This window comes from Podarcis raffonei, chromosome 3, assembly GCF_027172205.1.
Source record: "Podarcis raffonei isolate rPodRaf1 chromosome 3, rPodRaf1.pri, whole genome shotgun sequence".
NCBI lineage: Eukaryota > Metazoa > Chordata > Lepidosauria > Squamata > Lacertidae > Podarcis > Podarcis raffonei.
The window spans coordinates 66,639,466-66,654,278 of record NC_070604.1 but is presented as its reverse complement, the minus strand read 5'-3'; the positions used below and the strand labels follow the sequence as shown (position 1 = coordinate 66,654,278).

Here is a 14,813-nt window from a genome sequence, read left to right as displayed (position 1 = left end):
ACCCTGATGAGCTTTAACAAAGCTCAACTATAATACAAATGTTTGGTCAATTGTTCAGTTCCAGCACTTCACTCAGAACAGTGTGTAATAATAAAAATGTACAGGATGCATAGCAGTCTATTAATTTTTTAACAACAGATATTAATGCATTTGTGCAGTACTTGAGCTTTCAGTGCAGTTCACATATTGTTATTTTAATCCTCACAATATTCCTGTAAAGATTATGGGGGGGGGGGGCTGGTGGAAGTTAAGAGCTTAAGGCCATTCAAAAACTTTATGGTAGAGATTTGAATGAGACACATCCCAGTTTGTAGCCCAGTCTTTGTAAGAGCAAAGTGCCAGTCCCAAGGAGACAGATCCATTTTAAAGGGACTTTGACCACCTGCAGTTTAAAAAATGCATCTCCAGACAACACCAGTGGAGAAGGTGGGAGTTGGGACAGGGGGTGTAGATCTGACTGACAGCAGTGGTTTCCAACCAGGAATTTGTTACATTTATATCCTGCTGTTCCTCCCTGAATGGAATAGCTTTGCCAACGCTGCTCTTCAACTTCTCATCACAGTGATTTTGGATGGGACATAGAAATAAATTATCACAAGGCAACTGCACCCAGTGCTCTTAACATAAAGACACAGTAGTGAACTGAGCTTCTGAGCTCTGCAACAAAGAGTAAGAAGGGCCCAAACATTTTCTTTGCCTGAAAAAGTAGTTGCTCAGAGGGCTTTTACATACAGATAGGGCTTTACAGTGTCCACCAAACAGTACTGTAACACTGTTACAAAGCCACACAAAGAATTTAAATGTCAGATATTTCTAAGCCATTTTCAAGACAATAGGCTTCCCACTACATTATTATATACAAGTCCATTGAAAAGCAAACATTAAATCATACCATTCAAATCACAGTAGAACAGCCTGTTTACATATGCCTAGTACAATAAAATTAAATAAATACCAGTGAATACCCCATAACCACTTACATAATAAAATATTTCAATGGAAAGTCAAGGATAACTGGTTTTTAAACCTTTCTTTAAAACCTGAAGGGAAAAGACTTTCAATTAGACTAAAACCCTAGAGGAACACACTAAATTCCATATAGTAAGGGAGGGAGGGAGTCCTGTTTAAAAACTGCAAGCTTTAAAAAGCTTCTCTTAAAAAACCCCCAAACCCTTGTAGCTGTCTGTCTCAAATTTTGTAGCTTCATCTCTTCATAATAGACTATGTGTTATGGCTTCTTGATTTTAGCTGAGCTGCCTGCCCACAACATTCAAACTGCAAAGCCATACAGTATTTAGTAGTAGTAGTAGTAGTAGTAGTAGTAGTAGTAGTAGTAGTAGTGCACAGGCCTAACATATAGTGTACCCTGCAATTTGTGAAACAAGGATAGGTTAATATATCAGTTTTATATCATGTTTGGAGATTAGAACATCCTCTGACAAATACCTTGTGTCAATTTGTGTTCATTGTTATCTGCTGATGTTTAAAATTATCTGTTTACATCCTGGATACTACAAAATAAACTGGATAAGGGTTCAGAAACAAATGAATCTTTGTGTAAATCTTTGCTGACATCCAGTTGTCAGCTTAAAGGAATCTCTACAACCTCTTAGACTTATTCCTCACTGTGTTCTGCAATTTTTCCAATTCTAGACATACACTTATTACCGGTTTTACGATTCAAAGATTAAGGAGTGTAAAGACAAAGCAGCTTGCTGCCACCACTCCTATTATCCTCTTAATTTTTACTATTACTCTCTTTCTTCCTCTACATTTGGGGCAAGTACCAAGTTATGTTTTGTTTTGTTTCTTTGTCTGAGCAATGTTCAAACAGAAAATATAAGCAGCAGGTCTGTGCATTCCCCCCCCCCACCACAACCTGGAGCCCATCAGCAACATGGATCGGCCTCAGGATGACCTAAACTGAACTGGGGGCCTTGCACATTCCTAATTTAATTTATTAGGGTTTTAAATTCTAATTAAACGTGGATAGCAGTGAGGGAGGAGGTGAGCTTCTGTCTGTCTCTCCCCCTTCTCCACCCCTCACAGTTGATTTAATTAGGGTTTAAAACTCTAATTAAAAATGTGCTTGTCCACTCACCTCCCTTTTGACAGCCCCAGATGGACCCAACCCAGGGCGATCTGGGATTTTTCCAGAATCTGTGCACAGCTTCTTGAAAATATAGCTCAGGTTTGTTGATCAGCCAGGCTAAAAATGAATCGTTTTATTTTTAAAAATCACCTGTCTATCAAATGATACTAAAGGCAGAATTTTGAAACTTGTTGTAAGCCAAACACTCACTCAACTCAGCTAATAACAGAGGCCAGTGTGTGCCTGCCTTTTGCTCCTGAATCCCAGTGCAAGTAGCAGTTGGAACTGAATGTCCTCTCTTTGGGAGAACAGTAAGCTTCCTGCAGCTGCTCCTTCTCTGGTAATGGGTAAGCTAGGCTGGTACTTCCCTTGAGACAACAGCCCTCCTGGGTGGCAGGGGATGCTGCCTCCTAATGGTCCCTGGTCCCCTGGCTGATGACAAGCCCAGAGTGTCTGCAACAGCTCTCGTTCTTTTAACTTCCAGGTGAATTTGCTGACAAGCTTTTGTAAACCCATTGCCCTTGTCCATCACTAAGTGTAACAAATGCCACTAAACCTTCCCCAAAATATTAGCACAGGCATACAGGGAAAGGTCTGATCAACAACTTTTTTGAACTTATTGGTAAGGCAGATACAACTTCAACTATGAAACATAAATGTAGTTATAAGAACCTTGCTATATTTACATATGGCAAAGAAGCAGAAATACTAAATTACTAAGGCACATTATCCATCTGATTGTTCTGCAAAACTGCACCACCAAGTTGAAGTAAGCCAGGTATAATTACAATTAAGTTACTGCCTAATTGGTTCAAATATAAATACCACCCTATGGAACAGATGCCCAAAATCATTATTTTATAGCATTAAATGAAGGTTTCTAACGGCGGAATTCTATGCCTGTTTACTCAAAAGTAAGTCACACTGAGTTTAATGGGACTTAGTTCGTGGTAAATGTGTATTGGATTGCAGTCTAAAAGTGTAAAAAAAAAGATAGACCGATCTGTTCCTCCTACTGCAATTAGGCAAACAGCTAAATTACAAGGATGAATTGACATGTTACCTGAAGATGAATTTAAACTCACAAAAAGTATTGCAAGTACAGTGTACCTCGGGTTAAGAACTTAATTCGTTCTGGAGGTCTGTTCTTAACCTGAGGTACCACTTTAGCTAATGGGGCCTCGCACTGCAACCGCACAATTTCTGTTCTCATCCTGAAGCAAAGTTTTTAACTCGTACTATTTCTGGGTTAGCGGAGTCTGTAACCTGAAGCGTCTGTAACCCGAGGTACCACTGTACAACTAAGGAAAATGTTTCCATTAGTATGGTTATTAAAACTCAATTTTAGTAACTAAATCAACTTGTGCAAGGGTTTTTTAAAAAATGGCTCACTTTATTAGCTATACCAAAAAAATGTGATCACCAGGACCCTTCCCTGCACATCCACACAAGGAAATGGATAATTCCTGCTCCCTTCCCCAGATTGGATTCAATTCAGAAAGCACATTTGAAGGTTTTCCCATTTAGACTGCAATCCTAGTCTCACATACCTGGGGGGAGTAAGCCCCATTGAAGTCAACAGGACTTACTTTTGAGTAAGCAATGTTAGAACTGTGCTGTTAACTGTTATGTGGCTGAGGCACTCCAGGCATATTGGCTACATAAGGGTCAAGGAAGGTGGAAGCTTGCTGGGCTGGGATCAGGTGTGGCTGCCCAGACAATACACACCCACCTATGCAATTTCTAAGTTGGGGGGGGGGAGGACAACAGCAGGGGTGCGACACTCTTGCTAGGGGTCAATGGCACACTAAACACGCCAAGCAAAAATGTGGAACCCTCAAGTTACACTTAAGAAACTCAGCATACAGAGTCATCATTTATGAAGCCAAAGTTCTAAGACCTAAAGCTGCTATGACACTTCTGGTGCCAAAACCTTGACAAGGGAGAAACTAGACTAAGGTCAGAAAACTGCTGAAATTAGAAAGCTAGAAATACAAGCCTGCTGTGAACAGACTATTAACAAACGTTTGCAGAAAACAGATTGCAATTTAAATAAAACTAACTTGCTTGAGGAAATGCTTATAGTTTCTTTTACACTATAAACAAAGAGATTTTAAATAAGCTTGATAAATACACTAAGTTTACTGAGAGTGACGCGGCACAGAATTACAATACTGCATCACATGGAAAGTAGAATAACATGAGCAATTACACATGATGTGTAGAAACATCTCCTGGACATATTAATGATCAAAGAAATACCACAATCAAACTCCCCAAACTAACGGTTAAAATATGGTTTCAGTCCCAGCAGGAAGCTTCTAAAACATAAGATCACCAAACCAATAAAAACTCAGTCAACTACCTGGGTGGAATTGAATGAAAGTACTCCAGCACTATTATCCTTCTGAAGCAGCTGCTAAACCTCAACCATGGAAAATGGTCCACAAACATCTTGGCATTGCACTACTTGAATGGTGACCTGTAAATGTGTATATTTATACCTATAATGGCATCGTACTCAAGTCTGACCACAAGAAGGACTGGAAAATGTAAGAGCTCCCAAGCTTCCTCCAAAGGAAGACTGAACATGAAGAGCAAAGCTCAGATTCAAGTAAGACTGAAGTTAGAACATAGCATAGTGATAGCACCATAAAATAGCACCAAGCAGAAGAAATGTAGGGATACTCTTGTATAACCGAACAGAGTGGTGCCAGAAGGAGGTTGCACATTCTGCAATGACTGTAACCACAAGACAGAGTATGGGTCTGCTTTATCCTTGCAATAACAAAAAGAAAATGCCAGAACAAACAAAACAGATGTTTCAATTTATAAATAAAACACCTTTTTATGTAAAACATATGGCTACGTTCTACAAACTAAAATGAATAATTTGCTACAGGTCTGTTAAGTGTCACAAATCACCCTATTCTCAAGAACCAAAGCAGAATCCTGCATGTGAAAAAACTGTTGATGATGTCTTCAGAATACGGTACCCACATTTCAGGTGTTATACTGAAAACTATTGAAGCTTCCATTTAAAGGGCATTCAGAACAAAAATAGCTTGCTGTCTACTAAATAGGGAAGGTCAAAAGAACATTTGCATCCAACTGTTGGAGTTGTTTACACCATTTTTGGGTTAGATGGTGGAGAGTGTCATGGTGGAGCAACTAAAGGTGTTCCTACAGAAAAAAAAATGCCTACATCCATTTCAAAATATGTTCAGACCCAGATTCAGGACTGAATCAGCCTCAGTCATCCTCATGGATGATTGTTACTGGGATAAGGGTAGTGGGAGTGCAACCCTGCTTCTTCTACTCTATCTCTCAGTGGCTTTTGATACCACTGACTATGGTGGACCAAGTCCATGGGATGGATATTGCAGAGTCATGCTCTTTGGCCCCATAGCCACTATGTTATGGGGTCCCACAGGCACTATTTTCTCCCCAGTGCTATTCAGCAGCTATATAAAGCTATTGGGAGTTTGGGGGCAAGGTATCATCAGTATGTTGATGACACCCATCTTGCTTCTCAGTTATACTGAAATCAGGAGAGGGTATGAAAGACCTGGACTGGTGCCTGGATACAGTGGTGGACTGGATGAGGGCCAATAAACTGAATCATGGGAAGACAGGGTTTCTGGGTGAGTGGTTCCCAAATCTAGGAGATAACCTTGGATGGGGTTGCATTTTTCTCTCAGTCTCTTCTTTACCAGACTAAACATATCCAACTTTTCCTCATAAGGCTTTGTTTCCAGACCCCTTCAAAGGACAGGCACCTAATGGTGAGGGGTGATGGGAGTTGTAGTCCAGCAATACCTCATTAGCTTCCTCTGACCTAAAAGGTCTCTCTATGAGAAGGCACTTTGTCTTTCGTTTCCTACAAAATTAGCATTCCCAGTTTTTCTCCCCCATCTATCAAATGACAAAACTAGGAAACTTGTTCTTGGATAGCATGCTACTATTTGCAGCTCACTCACTTAATCTTGAGTATTGGGCATATTCACAATTTTGTTAGTACAAACTAAGACATTTCTACTTTTGAGGTACTAGTCATACATAGGCTTACCTTGGATAAGGTCTATTAAACCAGGGGTTTACTTCTGAGAAAATATGCACAGGACTTTATGTACATTTAAAAAATATACCAATAGTACAATTATATCTATTAACTAAATTATAATTGATGTGTTATAGGCTCTTAAAGCAGTAGAATAATCTGATGGCTGTTATTTAAGTATTGCCTACATCTCATTTTTACTCAAAATGCTGTTATCTGCTGTTATTCAAAATTTTCAGAAATTTTGTGTCTCTAATGACAACCTATCTATTAGCAGATAACTTACACAGAGCCTGTGACTGATTCATGGATTAGCATTATTTCAAAATTGGAGGTTGTGAGTAGTTTCAGTCCAAACAAACCAGAATCAGTAAGCGAAGAACAAACCTTAGCTACAGATAATGCTATGTTTGGTGCAAAAGAAATCACAACTTCCAGTTTGGATATAACACCACACCAAGGATTGTGGTTTGCTGCCCCTGCCTTCTAGTAAGGAGGAGCAGAACAGCCCAAAGAGGTGCCAGAAATCACCATGAACACCTACTCATGCGCCCACCTGAGAGGTGCCGGAACTGAGTTTCAGAGAGTTCGAGCTGAAAAGCCCTCACCACACTATTCATTTGCAGAAGACACTGAAACTCAAAGAAGATGGTAACACAATCCACCTGTAGTGTTGAAAAATCACCAAGCTAGTAAAACAGATGGCTAAAAAGGGATATTCTGGACATACTGCTTTATATATAATCTTCAAATTGCAGAGATCCACTGTTTATGAGGTTTTCAGGGCTGCAAGATACTGGATAGGGAGATCTCATAGGGAGATCTCAAATAACTTTTCTTTAAAGGTACAAAGGTTTCTAGCAATTAGTCAGTGCCTGAACGGATGGCAAAGATTATGAAGTTTCATCTCAGTTTCTATTAGCAAAATCCCTGGATATTGCCAACTAGGCATAATAAATATCCTCATACAAAATAGAAGTTCTGGATTATAAAAGGGAAGTCAGGTGATGAAGGCTGATGGTGACTCAGAAGTGTAAAACATACAAGCAGTATAAATGTGGGGAATTGGTGGTTGCCACACCAAAAGAAGACAAGCTAAGGGGCACATTACTCTTAGAAGTGACTGGAATAAACTTACTATCATAAGGGAAAACAATAAATGGGAAAGGCTAATTGTACATTTTACTTGTGCTGTGAACTGACAAATTTTTTCAAATTGATTTTAGATCAAAGTACAAAATGCTTACATTTGATGCTAAATATGGTTTATGTACTCAATAATGCAAAGACATTTTTAGAAAAGCAATTAAGATTTGATACCACTTTGTCATATATATGCAAGCAAAGCATCAGAAAAAAACAAAAGCAGCTTGTAAGATTTGTTAATCTGTTATACCTATTGAAATTTTAAAAGGAGGTAAAGTCAGTTGAGTCCATTGTGCCAGAAGGTAAAGAGGAATAGGTTAATATGGGGAGGGCAGGGGAGTAGGTTTTTTGCTACAAACTCTAAGGAAATATTAAAGTTAAAAGTTGGCAGGGCGTTTACTTCCTTTAACATAGTTGTTAAAACAGAAATTTTCATTTTATTTGCAACTGTTAGTGTTAGCAAATGAAGTTGTTTTAGCAAATGAAGCAACACTTTCAAGAAAGTCATTATTTGTGAAGTGACAGTTCTGGGACTACAGGCTACTTACTACAACAGTGGCTGGATGGATGGTTGTGAAAACATTTGCACCAGGAATCTGAAGACTGGGAAAGTTCTGATAGCCCCCCTTTAGGTTAGTGTAAGAAGAATACAATTTCTCTTCCCTAGCTCCAAGACATTTACCTAGACCAGGGGTCAGCAACCTTTTTCAGCCATGGGCCGATCCACTGTCCCTCAGACCATGTGGTGAACCGGACTATATTTTGAAAAATATATATGAACAAATTCCTATGCCCCACAAATAACCCAGATATGCATTTTAAATAAAAGCACACATTCTACTCGTGTAAAAACACCCTGATTCCTGGACTATCTGCGGGCCTGATTGAGGTGATTGGGTGCATCCGGCCCTGGGCCTTAGGTTGCCTACCCCTACCCTAGACTTTCAAGGCCTGCTATACACACCTCTTCCTTTGCATTAGGAAGATGGGAAGGTAAAGAAATAACTAAGAGGGCAATGAAGAGGGCAATAATCCATATGACAGTATCAAGTTGTGCTTATATGTTTCATCAGGTGTTTATGGTGATTTGAAAAGTATGCTAGGGCACTCTCTCCATAATCCAAAACTTTTTCAACAAATGTGACAGCAAAAGCATATAATATTTTATATATAAAATATAATGATCACCAGCACAGTCCCAATGGACAGACTGACCATTGGTGCAAATTGCTAAAAGCTGCCTATGTCCGTTGTTGTTGACAGTCAGTTCGACCATGAGTCTTTGTGGTTTCATCCAGTGCTACAGGGTATTGTCATGAACAGTATTTGAAGACCAAGTCTTTTATCTGGGTAAAAGACACAGTGGTAGAGCTTTTACCAAGTCTATTGTTCTCTCCTATTTTCTTCTCTAAGGAGTGATCTGTAGCAACTCACTCCCAACTATCAAACTGATTTGAGTCTTCATTCACTTTTTTGTAACATTCCAAATTAAGTAACAGGAATCCCTTCTACAGGAAGCAGTGCCAGAGGAAGGATATGCCATAAAGAGCTTACTTCCTGTTTGGCTCACCCCACACTGAGCATCAGCCTCCACACATTGATCCAGTCTCAATCTGGGTGGGTCAATAATACATGGTACCTGGTGTTCACCCTTGAAAATCAGCAATTAAAAAATAAACAACAGCCACACCTTGCTGACTCTGTCAGCAACTACTCTTTCAGCTAAGGAAAGGAAGCTACTGCTAAAATTCAGAAAGAAACTGCTTCACATCGTGAAATGTAAATGTTTTTTAAGATGTAAAAAGCCATATGCAGATTCAACATTGTGAATCTAAACTTGTAACTAAAAACAAAATAAGCAGTGCAAACAAAGACAAAAAACACCCACTTTTTAAAAACTATTCCTTCTATTAGATGGGCAGACAGATTCTATCAAAGCTTACTCAGAAGTAAATTTTGTGGCTAGTAAAAGCTTCTTCTTTCCGGCAGAATTTTGTAAGAAAAAGATGTGTTGCACACGCTTGCGCTAGCACTGCATGTGTCTTTAGGACAGGAATGGCCACCCTGTAACTCTCAATATGTTGCTGAACTATGTCTTCCCTAATTCTTAATAAGTGGCTATACTGGCTGTGACCAATTGGAGCTGTAGTTCAATAACGTCTGGAAGGCCACAAGCTAACCATTCCTACTTCAGAAACTACAACCCTTTATAGTCATTCCAAGCAACCAAATCATTAAACTATCATCACTTTTGAGTGCACAACCTGAGAATTCCTTTGCTATGGCCAATATGCCAGGAATAGACCAACAAACCTCATTTATTCAACCTCAGCCTGTGGCTCCAGAAGCCTTCCTGCCCAAGCGCAACTCAGGCCAGTGGCTGAAGTGAGGTCACGTAAGGCCACCAGACCTCCAACAACACCCAAGGGGAATATGGTGCCCCGTTCCTTTATTTCTACCTCTGACCATCAAAGCATACTGAATGTTGAATATACACTGAGTGACCTTAATGGCTTTTTAAAAATAAAATATTTCTTTTCTTAATACCACTTACTCTCATTTAAGGGTGCACAGTATTGCAACTTTTATCATTGGACACGCTGTTGAAGCAGAAGAGATTGTTACTCACTATATACTATTTTTAAAAATTTACGCCAACCCTTATTTATACCTTAGTGAAAAGTTCTACTGATCAACCACCACATTAACAACTCTTTTCTACGAAACTCATATCTAATCCAGCTAGCGTCCCTGCCACTCAAAATTGTTCCATAAGAGGATACGCTATGCTGCTATGCATTGAATATGGGTTACTACCATTATTATTCATTAAAACTTTCCCTTAAAAAATGTGCATTTCATCAAAACTAGTAGCAAAGTCATAGTGCGGGCATAGGCAAACTCCGGCCCTCCAGATGTTTGGGACTACAATTCCCATCATCCCTAACAGGACCAGTGATCAGGGGTGATGGGAATTGCAGTCCCAAACATCTGGAGGGCCAGAGTTTGCCTATGCCTGTCATAGTGCAAGGAAAGCCAGAAGTTGTTGGATGCAGCTCCAATCATCCCCAATCACCGCGACCAATGCCCAGGGATGAGGGAGCTGGAAATCATCACAATGGTTACCTGTGCCATAGAGTATATGCAATTATTCAATGATTTTCTGAATCATTTCTATTTTTTCAAATTCAGCTACAAAAGATCTGGGCTTAATATTTGTTCATTTTGATTTTAAGGACACACATAAACACAAAACAATTTTTTCATTTACAGTAAAATTGTGTCTTACTTGTAAAGGAACACCTTGAAACGATTATAGTAAGAACACCATGTAGCCAAATACATAGTGTTATCTCCCCCCCCCATTTCAAATTCATTTCCAGTTACAATTTGTAAAATAATGATTGCTAAACAGAATCCTTATATTCTACACTGAAAACATTATCTGTTGCTTTAAAGCAAGGAACCCTTACAGCAATAGAAAAGAGTGATAGACATAAGGGTCATATTTCCGGTTTACAAGATAAAAACTAACTTATCTGCATTAAGCTCTGCTAAGTAAACTAGACAGGCTGTTAGCTGGGATACTGCAAAAATAATCAGGATGGTTTCCCAGGAAAATAAAAGTACTGGTTCCACTGCTAGTACACGCACATCAGATAAACAGAAGTAAACGCAAAGGAACAGCAGCTTCTCCCCTCCCCCACTCAAATGCATACCTGACTTGCAGAGTGAATTGAGACACTAACTCCAGCACAGCACAGTAGGCAATGGCAATCTTCTTAGTAAGTTTCTTTTAAGAAATACAATAAAAGGATACAGCCTTAAAGCGCCAGTCTGAGTCCCAATGGCAAGTATCTTCTGAACAGGATCAAAAGCCAAGGCCGAAGGCTGATAGGGGAAACCATGGCGTACAGTCTGTCATGTCAGAGTGGTGAAGCAATGGTGCAACGGGCAGTAGAAGAAAAATAAAACAAAGAACAAATGAGAAAGAAGCAATGTCATTTTACTTTCACTTAATTAAAGGAACCACAAGTATATGAAAGAGCAGAATTATCTAAAAATGGGTAAATAATTAATTCAAACCTCACTGAACATGGATATAATAAAATGAAACCTTAATTCTATCCCTACTCATGTATATTTAAACAAAACAATCTACCCATTCACCTCTCACCTTTATTGTATTCCTAGCCTAATCTGCAATTCTTTCCATAAATAGCTGTGGTTAAGACATCTGAATTAGAATCAAGAGTCCCTGGGAAATGTGATGATGCAGCCAGTTCTGTAAATTAAATGACCACTAATTATTAAAATGGCTCTTCAGAGAGCCATCACTATTTCTCTGAAGCAGGCCCTGAATGACATAAGCTTGCTAGCCTAGGGTAGCTTTCAAAAAACTCTTACCCACACAGACACCCGCAACTAGAAATTGCAATAGCAGTCCCCTTCTTTGCAATATCTGAGCCAAATAAATTAAGGTGGAAAAAATACATTCTATCACATTCACTCTCAAGTGCATGTCCCCCATGCCTTATAATTACAAAAATAAGTGTGCATCACAGTTCAGCATTTTGTGGCATTTTGTAGGGGGAAATCTGCAAATAAAAGTATACTTAAGTGAAATACATGTGTCACACCTGAATCTTCAAATTAGGCTAGCTGGTGGGAAGTTGCAGGGGAAGGGGGGGGGGAGTACAACGCAGGTAACACTAAAGAAAGTGTTTTAATCTTTAGGATCAACGACCCCTTGTTGTTTTTTAAGAGAAAGTGTTCAATACACAAACAAGTCAAACTACAGCAGCTTCGGCCACAGGTGTTGCAAAGGTAAAGATAAGCATAACATCCACATCATTTCTTATTTCAATTTGGCACAGCTGGTGAATTAAACTGCTACATCATCCTTTTGGAATTTAGACCTCAACTGCATATACTGTGCTGTGTCTGGATAGAAATGTTACTAATTCATCCAACCAAGCACTCCATCCTAAAAATTTTAAAGGACTATTCCTCTATAATGAACTGACTGAGCTGAAGCTTGTTAAAATGCCTGTGCATGGAATGATGGGGAGAATTCGGTGCCAGGTCCCGTTATCCACCCCCACCCCCCTTTTTATAACACTGATGAACACAACACTGATGAGCCCATTAGATGTTTCTCCTCCAGAGCGAGGCATCTCAAGATCCGCGAGTGCATTTTAGGAATACTGTAGCCTGAAACGCAAGCGGGTGAATTGTGGTTGGAGGGGAAAAGATGCTGCTAAATAAAAGCCTAGAGTCCATCATGGCATTGGCGTCATCGGCGTCGCCTCCCCCACCACCATAATTTTTGTATCAAAAAAGAAGAAGAGGAGGAAGACAGATGCAAATCGACAGCTTTGGAACTGGAAGCATCAAAGTCCAGAGGCTGCAGAGCCCATCATGGCTACATCATCGTCCTCCACCCCCCCCCTTTCCTTCCCAACCGGCTGTTAACGGCTGCAGCATTCACCTTGCAGAGCTGGAAGTGCTCGGACTGTAGGGTCTCCTGGATGTCGTTCTCCCGGGTTGCAGGCGGCGGCTGCTGCGAGGAGGCGGCAGCCGAGGAGGAGGACGACGAGCCCGCCGTCAGGCCGTCCAGCACCTTCCTGATGTTAAATTTCCTCATGGTCTCTCCGGCGGCGCACCCTATTCTTCTCCCTCCTCCTCTCCCTCCTCCCCCTCGCCACCCGCCTCTTGCCGTGGCTCCTGCTCCCGCCTTATCACACGCACCTCAGGCAAAGCACAGCAGAGGCGAGCCAAGGAAGGGAAGAGGCAGGCAGGCAGGCAGGCGGGAGGACAGGACGGCTGGTCCCGGCGGGGTCGAGGCACCGAAACAGAAACGCCTCTTTCTCCCCTGCTCTCTCTCTCCCCACCTTCCCCTTCATCCAACCATCCCCACCACCATGATGTGCATGGAGGGGACCGAGAGCCAGACGCAGAGGCGGAGGGGGCAGAGCAGACACCCTCGCCAGGTAGGGAAAGGGAGTGGACCTGGCCGAGGAAGAGGAAGAGCCCGACAGGAAGGAAGGAGCACGGAGTAAATAAATATAGCGCGAGGTTAACGCAGCAGCAGCAGCAGCGCTTCCTCCTCCAGACGCGCACGGAAGACACACATACACACACTCTCAGGCAAGCGAAAGCCGGGAGGCGGCGGCGGCGGCTTCCCCCACCCTCCTTCTGCCGGGAATACTCGGAGCGCCTCCCGCCTCGCTTCTCCCTCCAAGGCTCCTCCTGGAAGGCCTCTGCCAGGCAGCCTCTTGCAGGCTCCGCCGTTCCCTGCCTCGCTGCGCCTCGCCGCCCAAGCCTTAATCCTGGGCCCTCTCTCCGCCACTGGCTTCAGGCCCGTCCCTTCCCCACGCACACACGACACGACACGCACACCCCCCTCGCTACTGCGCGCCTGTCAAGCGAGCGAGCCGAGTGCGCGTCTGCCTCGCTGCTTCTCTCTGCCGCCTTCTCCCCCTCGCGCTCGTGCGGCTGCGAGCCACCAAGAAGTGACAGCGGCGGCAGCAGCCTCAGCTTCCCACCCCTTTCCCCTCCTGCCAGTCGCGCATAGTGGGAGCAACTACGGCAGCCGCTGTCATCCCGCCATGTGCCCCCCGCTCCGCCGCCGACTCCCGCCTCCCTCCCTCTGCGCTCCAGACGCCGCTGCAACTCCGCCCGCCCCGGACGCCGGCCTCCCCTCAGTGCGACTCCTGCCCCGGGAGCGTCACCTGAGGCGCTTCGCAGTGGTGGTGGCGGTGGCTGTGCCGCCGGCTGTCACACGCCCCCACAACCATCCTCTCGCAAAGGCTGCGCCTGGCTTCCGCTACCTCCTCCTCCCTTTCCCAGCCTCGGTTCCCCTCCTCGCTCGACAAACACGGAAATTCAGCCCCCGCCGTGAGAAAACAGCGGCGGCAACGACGCTGCTGCTGCTGCTGCTGTCGCCGCCTTCCTTCTCCTCCTCCCTCCCCCACCCGCTCTCCACACGCCACCACTGTGGCAGCTGCCGCTGTTGCCTCCTTAAACTGCTGGTGGTGGCAAAGCCAGAGCGAGTAACGAGGAGCATGCGCGCTCCAAGGCCTCCAGCAGCACCCGGATGTCACTGCTTTCCCCCACCTTTCCCTCTTTATTTATGTATGCATCTCCCCCCCCTTCCCCCAAATTATTTATTGCTCCTTAGTGCCTTTTCGAGGTCGGTGCAAAGAAGGCCTTTAGGGCCGCAATCACTTACTCAGGGAGTAACACACACAACCCTAACGTGCATGATTAGATCCAGCTGCACGTTTGGTGGGATTGGCCCCACTCTCTCGCGCTAACTCTCCCTTCTGATGTGGCTTAAATAGCTACGGCTCAAGTCCTATGCACGTTACCTAAGAGTAAGCCCCATGGAACGCAGCGGGACTTGTTTCCTAGCTGAAAGTGCATAGGAGCGGGCTGTATCTTAACTGTTCAAAGAAGGGATTAGCAGCGCAGGGCCAGCTCGGAAACTCATCAGCTGGGGCAGCTATTCGT

At 42.8% G+C, this 14,813-nt stretch overlaps 1 protein-coding gene across 5 annotated transcripts in view; it reads right to left on the bottom strand.

The window, feature by feature from the left end:
• STXBP5 (syntaxin binding protein 5) overlaps positions 1–13,140 on the bottom strand; it is a 118,813-nt gene extending 105,673 nt beyond the window's left edge. For all 5 annotated transcript variants that reach the window (XM_053382120.1, XM_053382122.1, XM_053382121.1 and 2 more), the window contains exons 1-2: positions 12,790–13,140; positions 11,119–11,216 (exon numbers count right to left, since the gene is read on the bottom strand). In XM_053382120.1, coding sequence (XP_053238095.1) covers positions 11,119–11,216; positions 12,790–12,945 — 254 coding nt within the window. In that variant the 5' untranslated portion in view covers positions 12,946–13,140. The remainder of the gene's footprint in view (positions 1–11,118; positions 11,217–12,789) is intronic.
• Positions 13,141–14,813: the final 1,673 nt, after the last annotated feature.